Consider the following 17,468-nt stretch of genomic DNA (forward strand, 5'->3'; position numbering starts at 1 on the left):
CTGGGCTTTCCCTCAGGTGTGTTTTTCCTTATTTTTTTTGGGCCAGATGTTGTTTAACGTTTTCTGAGGTAATTAAAGGACACGCAATCGCCCTGATGACACTCATTTGGCTTGGCACAGACACTCTGGCGGGGTCATTGGCTTCGTTTTTTTGTTGTTATTGGTGGTATCCTTCTTTAGGGGTGGCTATGGCTAGGCCTTGCACCCTCATCCTGCACACTAGACACAGCGGCTGGCAGGCGCTGGCTGGCTGGCTGGCTGCATGGCTGGGGATCTCTCTGCTGTAACCACCGCTGGCTAGTGACGCCATCGAATTAGAATTTTTCACCGCTGTACAGAAATACCCCTAATGGCCTGTCGCTGCCGCTTGGCTGCCGCACAGTTCTCGTCGAGCGGTCGTGTCGTGTGAACGTCTTTTCTACTGTCACTTCAACGTCGCCGTGTCGTTGTTTTGTTTTCCAAAGATAAACTCAAATCGCAAGTCGAGATGCGCAGCCAAGTTTTAGGTTTTTGCATAGCCATTTTGCTAATTGTTTGCCTCATGTAAGCCAGGCAGCAATTAGATGTGAGATTAGATGTGCCAGAGATCGATCTCTGATTGGAGCACTGCCAGAGATCTCTTACCACTAGAGTGATGGGTGGGCGTACGCCACAGAGGATACGGAGGATAGGCGACAGCCTGGAGATGCTAACGCGTGAGGCTCGTCGCGAGGTGGTGCGCTGCGAACGTAAGTGGAAAATCACCCATACGCCGCGTTGAGACACGCTCGATTGCATCACCCCCTGAGCTGTGTACCGTTGCTCCTTGGAGCAACTTCTCCGATCGATTAGCAATCATATTTGCCATTCCAACCCACTCTAGCATTCATTGTGTTCTCCGCTTTGTTTGTACGGCTATCTTCGGTCTTTCTGTGTGTTGCCTGTGCCGCTGTAATAAATTCATGAAATGTCGCATTAGATCTGCGCTGCCTGTAGGCCTCCATTGTGGATTTGCATAAACAGGCGACGTCATCGCCAATTTCAACATTGAAGCATGGAACCTCAATTTGCATGTACATATATCTATAGGTGGAAGCCCCACTTTGATGTGGTGTGTGTGAGTTTGGTTGTGTCGCTCCATTTGGGAAATCGCTAACAACAAATATTTGTAAATTACTGTGAAAATTTATCTAGAGTAAATAGGGGATATGTAAGGCAATGTATCTATATGAATGGATGTATCTATTAAATTTTAAAGCTAAAGATAAACTGACTTATAAATTTTGAGCATAGAAACAAATGAATGCATTCATGGTTGTATTTTACAGTCAATCTCCTCTTGAAATTCAATTCGCTGCGTAAATGAAATGGAAAACTATTCTTCATCTGTTGCAAGTCCTTTAAGTGAGCAAGACATATACACGCAACGAAATGTGCGAGCAGTTTTTTTATTTTAAATTTTGTATACATAAATAGTTGCTATGGTGAATTGTACTAACTAGATTGTAAACTAGAGACCGCACGGCGTCTGGTTAGACTTCTCTTCCGGTCTTTTTATTATTTGCTGTGTACTTTTTGATAACATATGTAAGACACATGTGCTTCCACATTAAACATAGATCAATGGAAACTTCTTTCATGGGAACTAAAATCGGAAAAGCTTAATTGAAATTGCTTGCTAAAACCTACATAAACATTACTTTATTGTTCCAGAGGGGAAAATATTCAAATTAAATTGGGTAAAAGCCTTTAAAATAATGCCCCTGTGACCGCGTTGTGTCCCTGAAGGGGAGCGCACATGCCAGATGAAGTTTCAGCTGTAGAGAAAAGCTAGATGCCTGACAGGCACGCGATTTGTTTTGTGGTATTACTCCACATAACACACACACACACATACACTCCTTCGTTCATGGGCAAGTCCTTGGGCCTTGTGTCCGCTAATTAAGCTTACCTTGGACATGAAAAAAGCGGCGTGTTTTTTCAAGGTCATCGCCGATAATTGCGTCCATGACAACAGCCGACAAAAGCCGAAACAAAATTAAATACACGTGGAAGAGCAGGACCAATGTTTATTATTGTTTGAATAAGTGTTTAATGCGTGTTTCTATTTAAGGATAAAACGAACAAATGAACGATATAAATGGTGATTACGTAGCTATAATTAGGTCTTATCTTAATTGTGGTTTTGTGGCTGGGGAGCGCGAAAATAAATGTATAAAGTTGTAGCTACAACCACTAGATGTGAACTTTTATGTGTTTGAACTAAGTGATAAACTTGTGATAGTTTATCGTATCCTTGCGGATAGCTGCAATAGCAATAGCAAGCGAAATTACTACATAGTTATTATTGTAGTTGCACTACGATAACGCCTAAGTATTTGTATTATTTTAGTCTACGAGTATATTCATAAATACAGTGAAGTACAGAAAACGCGTCTCGGGACTTTACATCCCACGTTCTCCTAATCTAACAAAACATCAACACAAAAGTTTTGAAAACAAGAAACAAAAATAAAAACACAAAAACAATCAGTTCCTCCTCTTCCTACGCATAACAACTTCACCCCCTCCAACGACCCAGCGCCTATCGAGGGCAGCGAATGCGAAAAATAACAACAGACTCGTAGGAAACGAACCAAAACAGAAACAAGAAAATTAAGCGAAAACTGAAAGCAGCATAAGTTTGTGCGAATGGCAGAGGGTTGGGTGGGGAAGCAACTAGTTGCAAATGGCCAAATCAAAACAAAACCGAAGAAGCTCTCTTTTCTCAGCGAATATATAAAAGCAAAGCGAGAGAGAGAGAGAGAGAAATACTATTGCAGGGGGGCTCAAGGTGTATTTATATAGGGTGGAGCATTACCTCTCCCTCTCCGGCACATTAATTTGTGGCCATAAAGCTTAAAAAGGGGAAAATTTATTTTGTCTGAATTTTCATTTTATTCTGAGCTATTGACTTATATGTAGATTATATGTGATTTGTCATGTATTTTTGTCTACGTAGATGTCTGCAAAGTTGTCATTCCATTCGGATTTCTTTGTAGCCGCAATGTAGCAGATCTGAAAGAATGGCTCAAGTTTTTTTGGGCTACAATAGAATTGTTGTAATCATAAACAAGGCTCTCATCTAGAAGTGAAGCTAAATCAGAAGCTCTAAACTTTGAAAATGCTCCACCCTACATTAATACACCATTTGGCATATGCTTATATACATACATATATATGTACATATGTACAGTCAGCTGGAGAACGCTCCATCGCTCGTCGTTGCTGTCCGGTGGCTTCGTCGCCGCCGCCTCAGTGGCTGAAACATTCACGAACGGCACAGTCGGGTCGGTCGCTACGGAGTTCGGTCCAAAAATTTCATTCTAACTCCTCTTCGCGGGGGGGGCTTAGACAATTAACGGTGTCTTTTGCTGGAAACGATTTATGCAAATCAAAGAGATATCAATAACAATGTAATAAACATAAATGCCTAATCGAACAGAAGAAGAACCGAAAAAGACACCACGGAATGACCTTAAACTGTTTGTGTTTGTGTGTGTGTGTGTGTGTTGGGCGGGAATTGTGGATTTAAACGAATGACGTTTTTCCCAGCCCAAATCCCCTCGTGTCCCCAAAAACACGGACACGCCACGAGCCCCTGGGGCTAATTAGAGTACATATTCGAGAACGAGCACAAAAAGGTGTTAAATTCGGTTTCGTTACGTATACGTAATGTGGCATGGAAATAAAAATAGAAAACTTGAACCTCTGCCGCCTGCAAGTGTGCCAAATGTAAATTGATAGCCAAAAGGTGTTCCGAATCCAATTGAAAAACTTTCGCACACACACACACACAACACACACAAAATACATTTGTCTCCTCCCACATTAATTCCAAATCAATTAATTTCAATTATTCCAATCGTTCAACGAAACAGAAGCGAAGCAAAAAAAATATTATAAAAAAAAAATAGAAAATGTTCTCGTCTGGTTGATTGAATTTGGTTTACGATCGAAATTTACTCGCCTGTCTGTAAATTGTTTATTGTTTTCCTAATAAATTTCGGTGCGCTTTTTTTTTTTGAATGTTTTCCGCCAGTTGGCTCCATAAATATTGCCCGTTTTGACTATAAAAATCCACCATAAAGCAGGCAACTGTGAGCTAAAAACTATTTTCCACTATAAGCTGGACAAAAGCGAGAACAAATCTGCGCACAAAAGATATGCTAACCATGTGAAATACATTATAAAAAATAAAATATAATTCAAACTGAATTTGATAAACTCTGGCATCCTACGGACCCCGCAAAACAGAGAGAAAAAGTACCGACAATTCCTACATAATAAATCACATAAAATTATGCTAAAATGGAGCTGATAAAAAAGTACAAACAGGGAAAACTCACAACTGGCGATATCCGCAATCTGAACCGTACGTTGATACATTAATTTATTCGCTAGAAATTCATTTCCTTACACATTCTATAAATAGCTATGTACACAACACAACATTCAAATGGCCCTTAGTCGCCCTTTGTTTTTGGAATATTTTTAGTGTGGCCTTCACGGGCGGAAGAAGGAGGTGAAACCTAAGCTAAAATAGAACCAAACTGAATTCCAAAACAGCATTTCGAATGTCAAATTTCAAATTGCCTGCCATTGACAGACAATGTTCGAATCAATTATTGTAAGACCATTTGTCCATCAGTCACGGCGGCTGCTCTGCAAGGGGCGCGTCTTTCAGCATCAATAAATAGTCCGGGTAAATTGTACCGAGTATCTGGCAAATGTTTCGCAGATGCTTCGACCTGGAACAGTGGGGCAAACTCAATGGAAAGGCCATGGGGAATGGGGAACACTTCAGCCGTTACATGTTTATATTTCCTTCTCTGTTTTTTGTTAGCTGTATTACAACCAACTGTTAAAATGTGCCTTGATTTAGCACACCAGAACCAAGGTTGCTTGAAACTGCCGCATATATCACCTACTTCCCCTGCTCTCATGTGCTAAATTTGTTGTCTTTTTTATATACCCTCAATCGCCTCATCAAAAGGTGCTAAGTGGCCCTAAAGCCTTTAGACAAATGTGCTAATATTAAGTTCGTTTCGGTTGCTTATAAACATTTTCGCACATTGCTTCCTCTTTCCTCTGACGTTGGATCTGACCCCTGCACCCCCCCTGCCACAGAATGTTAATAAACATTCAAGTTGTTGCATCGCCTGGCCCGCTGCTAAGTGGTGGCAAGTCTGTTTGAGTGGGCGCCATGAAAAATACGCATACGCCATGTGTTTACTGTTAATGGCATTAACAAATTGACCTAAGTGCAAAACTTCCGGGACCAATTAACACTGCAAACAAACACTGTAAGTAGGAGAAATTTGGTAACAGCCATGGAAACTTGCGTAGAATTTCTCGATCGTCTCATCGTTGTTTATAGCTGGCAAACAATTTGGTAATCTTTATTTATAGTTTACTTTACAAAGCTTCTCCTCTTTGGGCCATATTCTGTTACCATAACTGGCCAAAAGTGGTTAGCCTCCCGCTAACGACTCATAAAACTTCTCGCTTGCTCGCACCCAGTGCCCAGAACCAGACCCAGAGCCGGAGCCAGAGATGAGGGGCGGCGACATGATGTCATGCCACAGAGCGAGAGCAAGAGAGAGAGGGACTGTCCCAATCTCCGGGGGATCGTGCAACGTACAGTAAATGGCCACTGAATGTGTGTGCCCATCCGAGCAGCAGAAACAAGCAAACAAAAAAAAAACCATTCCGCTTAATGCGTTCAAAGCACTTGGGGCATGAAAATTGTGGTACCATTCCGTGATCTGTCTGAGTATGATATATGGATGGGAAATTGTAAAATTCATCTGTCCATAATGTACTGTAAAAATGGAATTGGTAATATAACATGCGACCCACCGCATATTTTACCGCATCTCAGAATCGTATATTTTCCCTCGAATCTGTTTGTTGACTCTGCAGTGCTATTTTATTTTGTGTTCTTTTGTTTAATTTGTACAAGTATCCCGAATCGTGTGGAATGAAAGCATCGGGCGAATATTTTTGCATCAATTGAAATGAATTTTATTTGCCAGCAGTCACGATATCGACGTCATCTCGAGTTTGTTCATTCGGAATGATATCATAGCCGCAGATATAACCTCACGCACACACACCGAGAGCCCACATAACCTGAGACTAGTTCACAGTTAACTGAATCTTACACACAAAACAAAAACAAAAACAAAACCAAAACCAAAAAAGCCAAATTAATTATCTACCCCTACCCAACTGCCGCTCCAGTCGAAAACTTGTCCAAGAAAACATAGCGAGAAAAATAATATTTCATCTCGTGTGGCTCTAACCTTCATACTCGCACAATATTTCATTCGTTCTATGAGCAACATTCATAATGTCGTAATCCATTGTTCGCAATGCTTTTTATTTGGCATACTTGATCAAACGGCTCCTTGCCCATGCACATACAAGTAGTGGATTTTCCAAATATAGCTCTCTGTACGCTTGAGCTGTTAATTTCCAATTCAAATTTGTCCAGCGGCTCTTTTGATATGGCAATGTGCATGAAATGCTTAATAATGGCAGAGTTTATTTTTATGATTTCATTATCACCATTAGATATATAATTGGAAGGGGGCAGACAAGTTTAATGAAGGGAGAACAGATGAATGGGACCCACAAACACTCGTGCAGATTATAGATTTCATCAATCTACAAGTCAAGAATACCCTTGGAAATATATTTCTCTTCTGGTTGAAATATATGGCTCCTATTAATCTATTCACTCTCAAATCTTCCCTTTATGTAATTTATTTTCTTATTTGTATTCCCTTACAGACACCGTGATATGTCTCATGGTACTCATTGCAATATTCTCCATAATATGGAGCATTTCGTTGCACATGATATCCGGGGATCTGTACGAGGGAATAGTCAGTGCCAAACTCATCTTCCGTGAGCGAAACTTTGATCAAATGGATAACCGCAGCAAGGAGATCCTGCATCGGGACTACATCAAGGCCACCCAGCAGGCCTATGGGTCTAAATATTCCGTCCAGGATGTCGCACCTGAATCGCTGCAGAGCGATAGCCGTAAGAGATTTCAGGGAGAGATTTCCCCCTTAATATCAAATTCTCAATCTGCATTTCCATTGCAGAAACCACAAAGCCAACCTTCAAGATACCACATATCTACGAGTCGAGGGAGAACCGGCCACGGCTGGAGCGTCTGATAGCTGACAATAAGGAGACGCAGGCATTGACCACAACGCAGGCGCCGACTCCAAAGATTGTCTTCAATGCGGAGGCGGATCGCCAGTTCCTGGCCAGCAGTAAGCATCATATTATCAATCCCCTTGGGTATTCGTTCTTACACAAGTATTTCCCCTTTAGTGGCCCTCGATGCACATGCCACGTTTTGGAATCCAGGGATTGGCGCACAATTTGTCTATGCATTTCCTCTTATTTCGGAGATTGTGGCCATCATCTGGACAGCCATGTGTCTCATCTACCAGACGGGCAGCAAGAAGAGTTCGTAAGTACGATAATTCTCTGCCAATTTGTCCTCAATTTAATTTAATTTCAAACGTAATCCATTTCAGAGTTCTGCCCAAACCCTGGCGCATTGTGGTGCCCTCGATCATCATTTTCTCCGTTATGAGCCTTGGCAGCGTCCTCTATACCATCGTAACAAATGGACACCTGAAGCAATTGTGCGGACAACTGCGCGAGAATCTCACCGATCCCGTTGCCATCAGCTGCGGAGATGCCATCGCCCTGCTGCGGCCCATCGTGCACGAGCACAATGTCTCCCACGACACGTATCTGCAGCTCTTCCGTTGCAGCTATGTGATTGGGATGGTGCTGTGGCTCATGGCCCTGCTGGTGATGGTGCTGCGGTTCGTCTTCGCCGTCGACTTTCAGCTGGTCGACATCGATGAGATGTTTGAGCATCGGCCGAGCACAGATTTCCAGACGCCCATTCAGCCCGTCTACAGGGCGGTGGTGCAGCAGAGCAGTCCGCAGCACCAGACACAGATGAGGCCCAGATCCGAGGAGGACTATCAGAGTGCCAGGTCGCACTTGAGCGATGTGGCGCTGCCGCTACTGGATGGGCAGCCGCAAGCCTCGCAACGGGTCACCAGTTTGGCCTAAAGACGTCGCAAAACGATTGGCAATCTCAGGTTTATATTTATTTTTATACCAAGTCTTAGAAAAGAGCGGAAGAGTGTGCGTAAGCATCTCTTTTACTCTAACGTTAGTGTAAGTTTTAGCGTTCTTTAGTGAATAGTTTCCTGATATTTTCAATGTTTTTAAAGCTAAGCAAACTCGTGCCTCGAAGTCAGAATTAACTTATACTCGTAGTTTAGAAAATGTCGCTTACCTAAAGAGAAACGGGAATTAATTGGAGGAGTTCCACGGCTCTTGATATAACGAAATGTTGGCATACTTTTAGGCATTGAAAAGTCCGAGATATACAGAGATGTATGTATGTATTTATTATGCACATTCGAATCTATCTAATACCCTTTAGAGACCTTTATTTAAATTGAAAAATTTCCAGCAATCTGCAAAAGCTAAGCGACATTCGCTGGTCGGTCGATCGACCATAATCCTTCAGAACAAACTGTAAACCAACTGTTTTTTGTTTTTTTTTGTTTTAATTAAAATGCAATAATATTTCTAACCGTCCGATAACCGAAAAACTGTGCAAATAAAAGGAAGGATCAAGCTGTACGAACTTAGAGCAGCTTCATGGTGATGGTCTTGGTCTCCAGATAGTTGTCCAGTCCATCCTTGCCCAGTTCGCGACCAATGCCAGAGTGCTTGTAGCCACCGAAGGGCGTCTGGGGGAGGACAGCATCGTAGCAGTTGATCCAGACGGAGCCGGCGTCCACGTTGTTGGCAAACTTCAGGGCCTTGTTGATGTCATTGGTGATGATGCCGGCGGCCAGGCCGTACTGGACACTATTGGCCCGATCGATGATCTCATCGAGGCTGCTGAACTTGAAGATGGACTGAACAGGTCCGAAGATCTCCTCTTGGGCAATCCTCATGCCATCCTTCACATCCGAGAAGACAGTGGGCTCGACGAAGAAGCCCACATTGCCGATACGCTTGCCGCCAGCCTGCAGCTTGGCGCCCTCCTTCTGGCCGCTCTCAATGTAGCCGAGGACTTTGGTGAGCATCTCCTGATCGATTTGGGGACCCTGCTGCACGTTCTCCTCGAAGGGGTTGCCCACCTTGCGGGCCTTGGCCTTGGCGGCGGCCTTCTCCACGAACTTGTCGTAGATCTTCTCGTGCACATAGGTGCGACTGCCGGCGCAACAGCTCTGGCCGTGATTGGAGAACAGAGCCTCGTGTGTGGTCTCCACAGCAAAGTCAACTAAAAGCAGGAAATACACGAGTTAAAGCCAGAAGAAGCAGCGAGGGGAGTCGAGGCACCACTTACTGTCCGCATCATCGAAGACCACCACTGGACTCTTGCCGCCCAGCTCCAGGGACACCCGCTTGAGGTTGGACTTGGCTGCTGCCTGCATCACGATGCGACCAATGTCCACGGAGCCGGTGAACGCCACCTTGGCGATGTCCGGGTGCTCGCTGATGGCCGCCCCGGCAGTGGGACCGAATCCATTGATGATGTTGATGACGCCCGCTGGGAAGCCCGCCTCCTTGGTCAGGGCAGCCATGTGCAGGGCGGTGAGTGGCGTTTGCTCCGCCGGCTTCATGATGATGGTGCAGCCCACGGCCAGGGCGGGGCCCCACTTCCAGGCGAGCATCAGCAGAGGGTAGTTCCAGGGAATGATCTGGCCGACAACGCCCACGGGCTCCTTGCGGGTCATCGAGGTGAAACCTCCGGCGGGAATGGTGTCGCCAAAGAACTTGTCGGTCCAGCCGGCATAGTACTGCAGCGTCAGTATCGAGTAGGTGACATCGAAGAGGGCCTCGGCATAGGGTTTGCCATTGTCCTGGGTCTCCAGGCTGGCAAGGAATTCCTTGTCGCGTTCCATCAGTGCGCAGAGCCTGGAAGGAGGCAGCAATCGGGTAATGGAAACTAATGCTGGCCACAGGAGTCTGTGTATATTTACTTGTTGATCAGATTGGTGCGCTGCAGGGGACTCAACTTGCGCCAGTCGGAGTTGCGATGGAAAGCCTTCTTGGCCGCAATCACTGCCAGATCCACATCAGCCTTAAGCGGAGATAATCCCAATTGGTTTGGGTGTCAAATAGGAACAGGGATTATATTAACTCACTTTGTCTCCTTCGGCCACTTTGACGATTTCCTTGCCAGTGGCTGGGTTGGCTGTGGCAAAGGTCTTGCCCGAGACGGCATCCACAAACTCATTGTTGATGAAGAGCTGCAATGGCAAGGAGCATTGTAGGCAGCAGTCAGTGAGCAGTCATCAAAGTAGCAACAAGGACCAATGGCATGTATTACCCAACCTCACAGTGAAGGGGCTGGCAACTCTCAGGGCTATGATTGAATCCTCTTACACTGCTCCCCAGTCTGTGGCGATGGAATGCCAGTAATTGGTGCAATTTGTGCATCGCTATCTGTGATTATAATCTGTGGGATAGCAGCAGCCTTTGTGTGCCCCAACAAGTTGTCAGCACTTTGATTGCCCCATTTTCAATTTTCCAACGGCACGCGACAATGTTAGCAATGAAATATTCAAGTTCCGTCACGATCCGAAACTGTCAAACAAAACTGTTGACACAACAAAGTTCAACCCTCGATTTAGCGTATTTAAAAGTCATTTAAAGTTGTAATGGAACATTAAGAGATATAAATAAATGGATTAAGCGGGCTTTGACTTCCATAAAGAACTTGGAGTTGGATTGGATTGAATCAGATGAAATTAATTCAATTGAATGAAGGTCTCTTATCTTGTTTCTATAAATAGAACTGCACTCCACAAAAGATCTGCCTCGTATGATCCCATTTGGCAGATAATACAAATAAAATCTGGTATCAAAGTCTCCGCCATATCAGTGTCTTCGAATAACAGCATAGGACCCCCCCCGTTAAACTTTCCGTATGGTTATCAGTTTTGTTTGCCCCAGAAGACCACATCATTATTATCGCCACAGCAAAGGCAGATTTGTTTATTGAGTGCCAAAGAGTACGTAGATTAAGACCAGAACAGAACGGAACGGAACAGAACACCCTGTATGTGGGTAGGTATCGCAGACCACTCCACGCAAATCAAAAAGAAAAACTTGCGAATATTCGAAAATTGCGACACAAACAAGTTGGGAACCAGTTGATTTCCCATTAGAGACACGATAGAGTACGGGTTTTATTCGCGTATTATGTACTACTTCTTATCTGGAGTTTGTTTGAGGAGTGGCAGGCAGCAGGCACAATCAGGTGTAAGTGCGGCTGTTTAATCAATTGCGAAACACTTATTGCATACGAAATGCAATTGGCAACCAAATGTATTCTATGTGTACTCACTTTTGTGTACTTGGGCTTTGTGTTGGGATCGGCCATGCTGACGGAGAATCTGTGTGTATAAACTGCTGCCACTGGGAACTGGAGCTGAAGTGGATGAGAGTTGGCTGCCAGATGCTGCTTTTATAGGCTGCTTGCTCCGTGTACGCCTTCCATCGCTGCTATCAGGGTTTCTGTTTTCGGACTGTCGTTTATCTCTGTTTTTGCTATACGCCGGCCGGCCGGCAGGCTAAATGACAGACACACACACTCGTAACTCGTATTATTTATTGGGCACCCTACAGTGCAAAGAAACTCGTAAGGCATGTGGATTTTCCAAGTCAGTTTGTTAAGGATTCATCGCAGTGGAATAATTTCTATAACTTTTATCTGTTACTACTCTGAACATATTTTTTTCGTTAGGAATTACTCTATTATATTTCAAGTATGTGTATTACCTAGTGTTATATGCATCGTAGCGCATTCCGAGTAAGTTGCAGCTTAAGCTGTCAAAATTTTTGCAGTCTCCTTTAAAGCGTGCGCTTTATCATCTAATTCGCTTTAGTGTATTTTCGCATACTAAAATGTAAGCATTCAAATGGTTGTTGTCTTGGCTGAATCAAAAAAGGTTGGTTCACGTCTTGGCTTTGGTCTTATACGTTTGTGTCTTATACAGGCTGACGAATTGCTAGCATTATTCTATTTATTTATTTAATATATGTAACAATGTTTTCGGTAGGTATATATTGATACAATCGAACACTAGAACCTCCAAAGATCTTCTTTTTAGTCAAAAAATTCCTTTTAAAAGATTCCATTAAAGGAAATCCTTGTCTTATCAAAAGCTCGTTGTTTTTATCAGTGGTTTGCCGTAGCTTGCGATGGGAAAACTCTCGTACTGATAGGTGCGTTGCACCAGACCATGATCCAGAAATTTCAGTTTGCTCAGCGACTGTGCAATGTAATTGCTGCGTGGAAGGAATGAGAGGACAGTGAACTGTGAATGTGAGCCCAAAATAGAAGAGCTGTCAATCCCACCTGTAGTAGTCGTAGTCGTAGCGCAAGTAGCCGGAGAAGGGCTGAAGCTCGAGGCCATCTGGACATATTGGATTGCCGTGGAGGCTCAGGTACTGTAGGTTGGGGAAAAGTCGTCGGATCAGCCGCATTGTTGAGGGCAGGTCACTGAACTGCAAATACCAAACACGTGTAGGATGTACTGTACTGATGCGAGCAAGGAAAGGATCGTACCTCGTTCTTGTTCAACATGAGCACCTCCAGCTGGGGCAGGGGCTGTGTCAGTGTCCGTATTTGCGCCTCGTGCAGCCGATTGTTGTCCAGCACCAAGTGACGCAGCTGCTCGAACTCCGCCAGCCAGGATAGATCCTTCAGGCAGTTGTGGCTCAGGTCCAGCAGCTCCACGTGCTCCCCATGGCGCTTGACCAGCTCCAGGGGCAGTGTTCGGAGATTCTGCTGCACCAAAATGAGCTACATTTGCGGTAGATTGTGTGTCGTACGATTCGTAATCTCTCAATGATAAACCCAAATAATTTCCCTACCTGACTGTCGTTGTCTTCCAGCGTTTGCATTGCCACCTGATTCCGTATCTACGGCGGGAGATCTTCTGCTGTGTGCTTTCGGATACCTTTTCGGCGGTCGTCTGGTGCTCGAATGAGCCGAGCGAGCCCCGTCGCTAATTTGCTGCAGTTGAAACGAGAGCAGAGACGACTGCTTTTGTTTTTGCGTATTAACTTTTACTTTTTTACTGTCATACCCTGTCCGATGCCGCCAGCAAAAGGGTATATGGGTGGGTGCCATGGAGGCTCAGAGTCGCTCTAAAGCTATTCCTCTGGCTTTAAAATCTAGCCACTAAAGCAAAGATTTCTTTTTTTTTTAATTTGAAGCTTTAATTTGAATTTTCCATCACCGATCTTCACAAGGGGTATGCCGCAAGTTGACTCCCAGAGCCTTATCAGTCCTACCTGCCTACTCCACGCCTCCACGCCTCCACGTCTGTGTACTTGTTTTCTTTTGTTTGGCTTCTGCGCAGCTGTTTGCGTTTTGCTTTGTACGCCTCTTTCGCTGCTTGAACTTGCCGAAGGTGTAGAGAGGGGAGGAGCAGTAGACAGAGGGGAAGGCGAAGTACTGATAAGCCGGCAGGCATGCAGGCCAAGCTGACATGTAGAGGGCGCCAGCGAGTATCAGTGATCGCGCGACAAGTGCACCCGCGGCAACATCGATGCTCGATGTGAGGCATACCAAAAAGCTTCGTTTTTGTACAAATCCTTCGACTGCGCTTTAACCACTTCGACTGGAGTTGAGAGTGGACTGCCCATAAGTGCTCCATAATGGCAAAATGCGTTCAAATATATTTTTAATTGCCAGTTGGGCTGGCAAACAGAAATGACGGCCCACAAGCGCCAAGAGTCTGAATGAAAAGGCAAAAACGAAAAGACCACAGCGGCCTGACAAGCAATTTCGACTGCAAATGGCGAACAAATTGGTAGCGCAGACAGGGGAGGGATGGGTTGGGAAAACTAGTGCCAAACAAAAGGGGATGACAGCATAAATAAACAAGCTGCGAGATACAAATGACGGCTCACAGGCATTTAGCCAGGCACTTAATTCAATGAAACCCAACCACGCGCACGCACAAGCACAACTACACTCCCACCGACAGACGCAGCCAAAGATACAGATAGAGATACGTACGTCTGTGCATCGGTAAAAGTAATCGATTTGCCAGTTGCCTTTGTCATCGGCCCTTTGAGGTGGCTGACAGCTGGGGCTCCCTTAACCCTTCCTGGGGGCACTCACTCTCCCGCTTTGACCGCCTGTCAGTGACACTGCTCTCAAAGCGTGCAGCTCTTTTGTCCGCTAACCATCTCATTATTTGGCCTGCTTGCACTCGACTTTTGCTTGGTAATACTCGGGGTCTGTGTGGTAAACATGCCCGGCTATGACTCTATATATAGGCCTTTGATTGTTGGTCGTTTCAATAGGCATTATAATTCAATGTCAACATTGAATTGCCCCCTTGGTGGAAGACCATTATTCCATAGCCAGTGATCTTCAGTAGGGCAAGCTTTGAGGCTCAAGGGTACAGTCAGGCGGGGGCTGCTGCTGGCAAGTGAGAAATGGCACCGAAATGAGTTTTATGGCTCCTCTTCCTTAACATGTAAAGGAACCTGCCGTCAGAAACTTTTCGCTGATTTCCTTCAGTATGAGGAGCAATTAAATTGTATTTTTACCTGCCACTTTGATGACTAATCCGCAGCACTTAATTCTGCGGATATACTCGAGTAAAGGAATAGAATAATTTGGGCACCATCCCCAAATCCAATTTGCTTTGACCGCCGCATTAGCCTCATTAACATCACCATAGAGACGAGACCCCTCGCCTGGCAACCCCGACACCACCCACGGAAATAAAAAAGTGCTCGACTTGCTCCAATTTTAATTACTTCCCACAGGCCGTTGATGGTGTGGGTTACATAAAAACCCAAGACTCTGACGATGGGGAATGGAACGTGGACTGGGGACTGGAATTGGAGGACTGGGCACTGGGCACAGGGCACTGATGAGTGATGGGAGGGAAGTTCGATAATTGTGCTAAAATCGAATGACCTTGATGGGTGGGACACGCCGCGGGGCTGTTGCTGGTGCGAAAAGTGGTCAGGTTACCTGGTGTTTACCTCTAATTAACGAGATAATCGACGACGCTGCTGCCTCCGATCGCCATTATCACTGTAATCATCATCATCAGCAATATGTGGCTACGGGGCAAACCATTTAGCCGAGCGATTTGTCAACGCTTCTTTGTGGCACCTGGCCAAGAGTGGCTGTGGATGGAGAGCAGTCTGAAGGAGTCTGATGAGGCGGAGGCGACGGCGACATTCATTCGCCATTTGTCATAATTTGTTGCCCCCCCCCCACAATACATATGTAGGTTGAAGCATTTAAGTAAATGTATAACACACATTTTTGGATAAATTTAGCTTTTTTTTTTTGCCATGATTTGCATCTTTCCGCTTTGCTCTTCCTTTCCGTCAAATTGGTAAAAGGTAAAAGTAAAAATAAATTTTGGGTTGGCGTGAAATGAAATCATTTACTATAATTTTTTTTAGGAATTATTTCAATCATTTCTGGTGGATATTCAATTGATAAAACTAAGTTTTATTTTTGGTTAAAAGAAGGGAAGGAAGTTGCCTATCTAGCTCCCCTTTAACCTGAGGTTTCTTTCATCAAATTCTTCGGAAAGCCATAAATGTATTTCCCATTGTATCTCAGCCTTCTTCTTTTTTTTTGAGCAACAATTGACTGCGGCTTGTTTCTATTTTTAACCATCGTTTGACCTACGCATTCTGCGGACCCAATCCTCAGCTGTGGAATGCTCTTCTCGAATGCCATTGGCCAACTAATCGACTTGTAGGTTCACATCTCAATGACAAAGCCCCAAAGCTTCTGCGTTTTTGTTGCCGTTTGCTGTGCGTTTGCTGTGCGTGGCACTTGACGTGCAACAAGTGGCACGTCGAGTGTAGCATCCCGAGCTCTAGCTGTGCTTCATCGATTGGAAATACCCCCCGACTCGGCGGCAATGTCAATGGAGCAGCAAGCACCACCAGCGAAGGGCACGAGACGAGACCAGTGAAGCCAATGCCAAGAGGCGACGGCGAAGGCGAAGGGTAAGGCGATCGGTGCGAATCAATGGATGTGTGTGGCAGTGGGGCTACTGCACAGGTGACCTGATTTTCGGGTTTCATCACCATCTCTATTCCACTGCTCTCTCTCACTCTCTATCTCTTACTGCTCTCTCTCTCTCTCTGGATGATGGACGGACCCTTCTGTCGCCAACAGTTGCGGCTTCTTCAGTGCGGTGCCAAGTGCACCAATTTCCAATCAATTCGATGACGTAAAGCAACCTTGCTGCCATTATGTACGCCCCAGCTTCTTGTCCAACGTGTGGTACAACGTACTTACCATTTCTCTCCCGGACCCGATGCGGCGGCTGCAATTACTCGTACGATTTATGATTTATGTGTGGACAGCAAGTGGACAAGTGTCTTCGGATTCGTATTCGTAGTCGTGGTCGTATTCGGTTTATTTGCTCTCCATCTTTCGGTGTGCACCAAATCCAATTACGATCCAAGAGCGCTGCTGCCAAGCCGCATGCCACACTCACTTGATGCTGCTGCTGCTGCTGCTCCGGCTGCTGTTTTGTTTTATCATTTTATTGCTTCGACTTCTTTTTTCATATTGTTTGCTGTTTGGCTTCAATTATAAAATTGATTTTCATTTTGTTACGTTTGTTTCGTAATTGTTGTCGTAGGTGTTGAAAGTGTCTACTGTAGATGGTTGAATGCTGCCTGCTGACTGCTGACTGGCGACTGTTGCCGCCGGTTGACAGTTGGAGGAAATTATGTGAATGGCCTTGAAAAGCCCTTCGGTTTTTGTTTTCTTTTTCATGTTCAATTAATTGAATTTATGTTCAAGTATTTTTCGGATTTAATTGGGAAATTCGGAAGGTAAGAATGGGCCACTGAATGACAGACAGTTGGCATTACTCTTTGATTGAGGGTTCTGCTGCAAGGGAATATTGATTTATTTGGTCTTGAATTTTTAGCCCTTTGTTCCCTAACAGATAACAGAAATTCCCGCTGGTTTAGGTTTTACTTGAAGGAAACCTTTTGAGGGAATTCTCTTGCCTTGTGCTATCCATTTTGGGATACAAATTTATGTGATATCTTTCTTGTAGCTTGTAGTATTATCCCAGCAAATCCTGGACCCACATAAAGGGACTTGCAAGTGCAGGATATATTTTCACACCCACATTTTCCACCTTTAAATGTTTCTCTTCCGCTTCTGTTCATATTACTTAATGCTGAACTGGAACTGGGATTATCTGTGGGCTTGGAATCACTTGACCTGGGCCACTGCCAGGCTGGATGCACAAACTCAAAGAGCAAGCTCGACTTGGTGCCACATGAATGAACTGCGCCCCCCCATTGATGGCAGATGCCCGTGGCGAGTGCATAATCGTGGGTCACTTTCGATTCCG

At 44.8% G+C, this 17,468-nt stretch overlaps 3 protein-coding genes across 6 annotated transcripts; 1 reads left to right on the forward strand and 2 right to left on the reverse strand.

Annotated features, from left to right (window-relative positions):
• The first annotated feature begins 389 nt into the window (after positions 1 to 389).
• Positions 390 to 8,670, forward strand: LOC111066802. Of its 4 annotated transcripts, none has more exons than XM_022355805.2 (6): positions 3,269 to 3,434; positions 4,061 to 4,393; positions 6,817 to 7,071; positions 7,137 to 7,310; positions 7,372 to 7,513; positions 7,581 to 8,669. In XM_022355805.2, the coding sequence occupies exons 2-6, from the start codon at positions 4,330 to 4,332 to the stop codon at positions 8,131 to 8,133; spliced, it is 1,188 nt and encodes a 395-aa protein (XP_022211497.1). In that variant the 5' UTR covers positions 3,269 to 3,434; positions 4,061 to 4,329; the 3' UTR covers positions 8,134 to 8,669. The 4 variants fall into 4 exon arrangements, with proteins under 4 accessions (XP_022211413.1, XP_022211497.1, XP_022211579.1 ...); XM_022355887.2 differs by having other exon boundaries at positions 4,110 to 4,393; XM_022355968.2 differs by having other exon boundaries at positions 4,113 to 4,393.
• Positions 8,671 to 8,709: 39 nt separating this feature from the next.
• LOC111067591 (aldehyde dehydrogenase X, mitochondrial) lies at positions 8,710 to 11,543 on the reverse strand. Its single transcript, XM_022356797.2, has 5 exons — positions 11,438 to 11,543; positions 10,233 to 10,337; positions 10,068 to 10,168; positions 9,431 to 10,002; positions 8,710 to 9,364 (listed from the first exon to the last, which is right to left on the reverse strand). The coding sequence occupies exons 1-5, from the start codon at positions 11,471 to 11,473 to the stop codon at positions 8,721 to 8,723; spliced, it is 1,458 nt and encodes a 485-aa protein (XP_022212489.2). The 5' UTR covers positions 11,474 to 11,543; the 3' UTR covers positions 8,710 to 8,720.
• Positions 11,544 to 12,201: 658 nt separating this feature from the next.
• LOC111069203 (leucine-rich melanocyte differentiation-associated protein) lies at positions 12,202 to 13,098 on the reverse strand. Its single transcript, XM_022359191.2, has 4 exons — positions 12,970 to 13,098; positions 12,662 to 12,898; positions 12,452 to 12,600; positions 12,202 to 12,381 (listed from the first exon to the last, which is right to left on the reverse strand). The coding sequence occupies exons 1-4, from the start codon at positions 12,997 to 12,999 to the stop codon at positions 12,252 to 12,254; spliced, it is 546 nt and encodes a 181-aa protein (XP_022214883.1). The 5' UTR covers positions 13,000 to 13,098; the 3' UTR covers positions 12,202 to 12,251.
• Between the last annotated feature and the right edge of the window lie 4,370 nt (positions 13,099 to 17,468).

The sequence above is a fragment of the Drosophila obscura genome, unplaced genomic scaffold, assembly GCF_018151105.1.
Source record: "Drosophila obscura isolate BZ-5 IFL unplaced genomic scaffold, ASM1815110v1 contig_150, whole genome shotgun sequence".
Lineage (NCBI taxonomy): Eukaryota > Metazoa > Arthropoda > Insecta > Diptera > Drosophilidae > Drosophila > Drosophila obscura.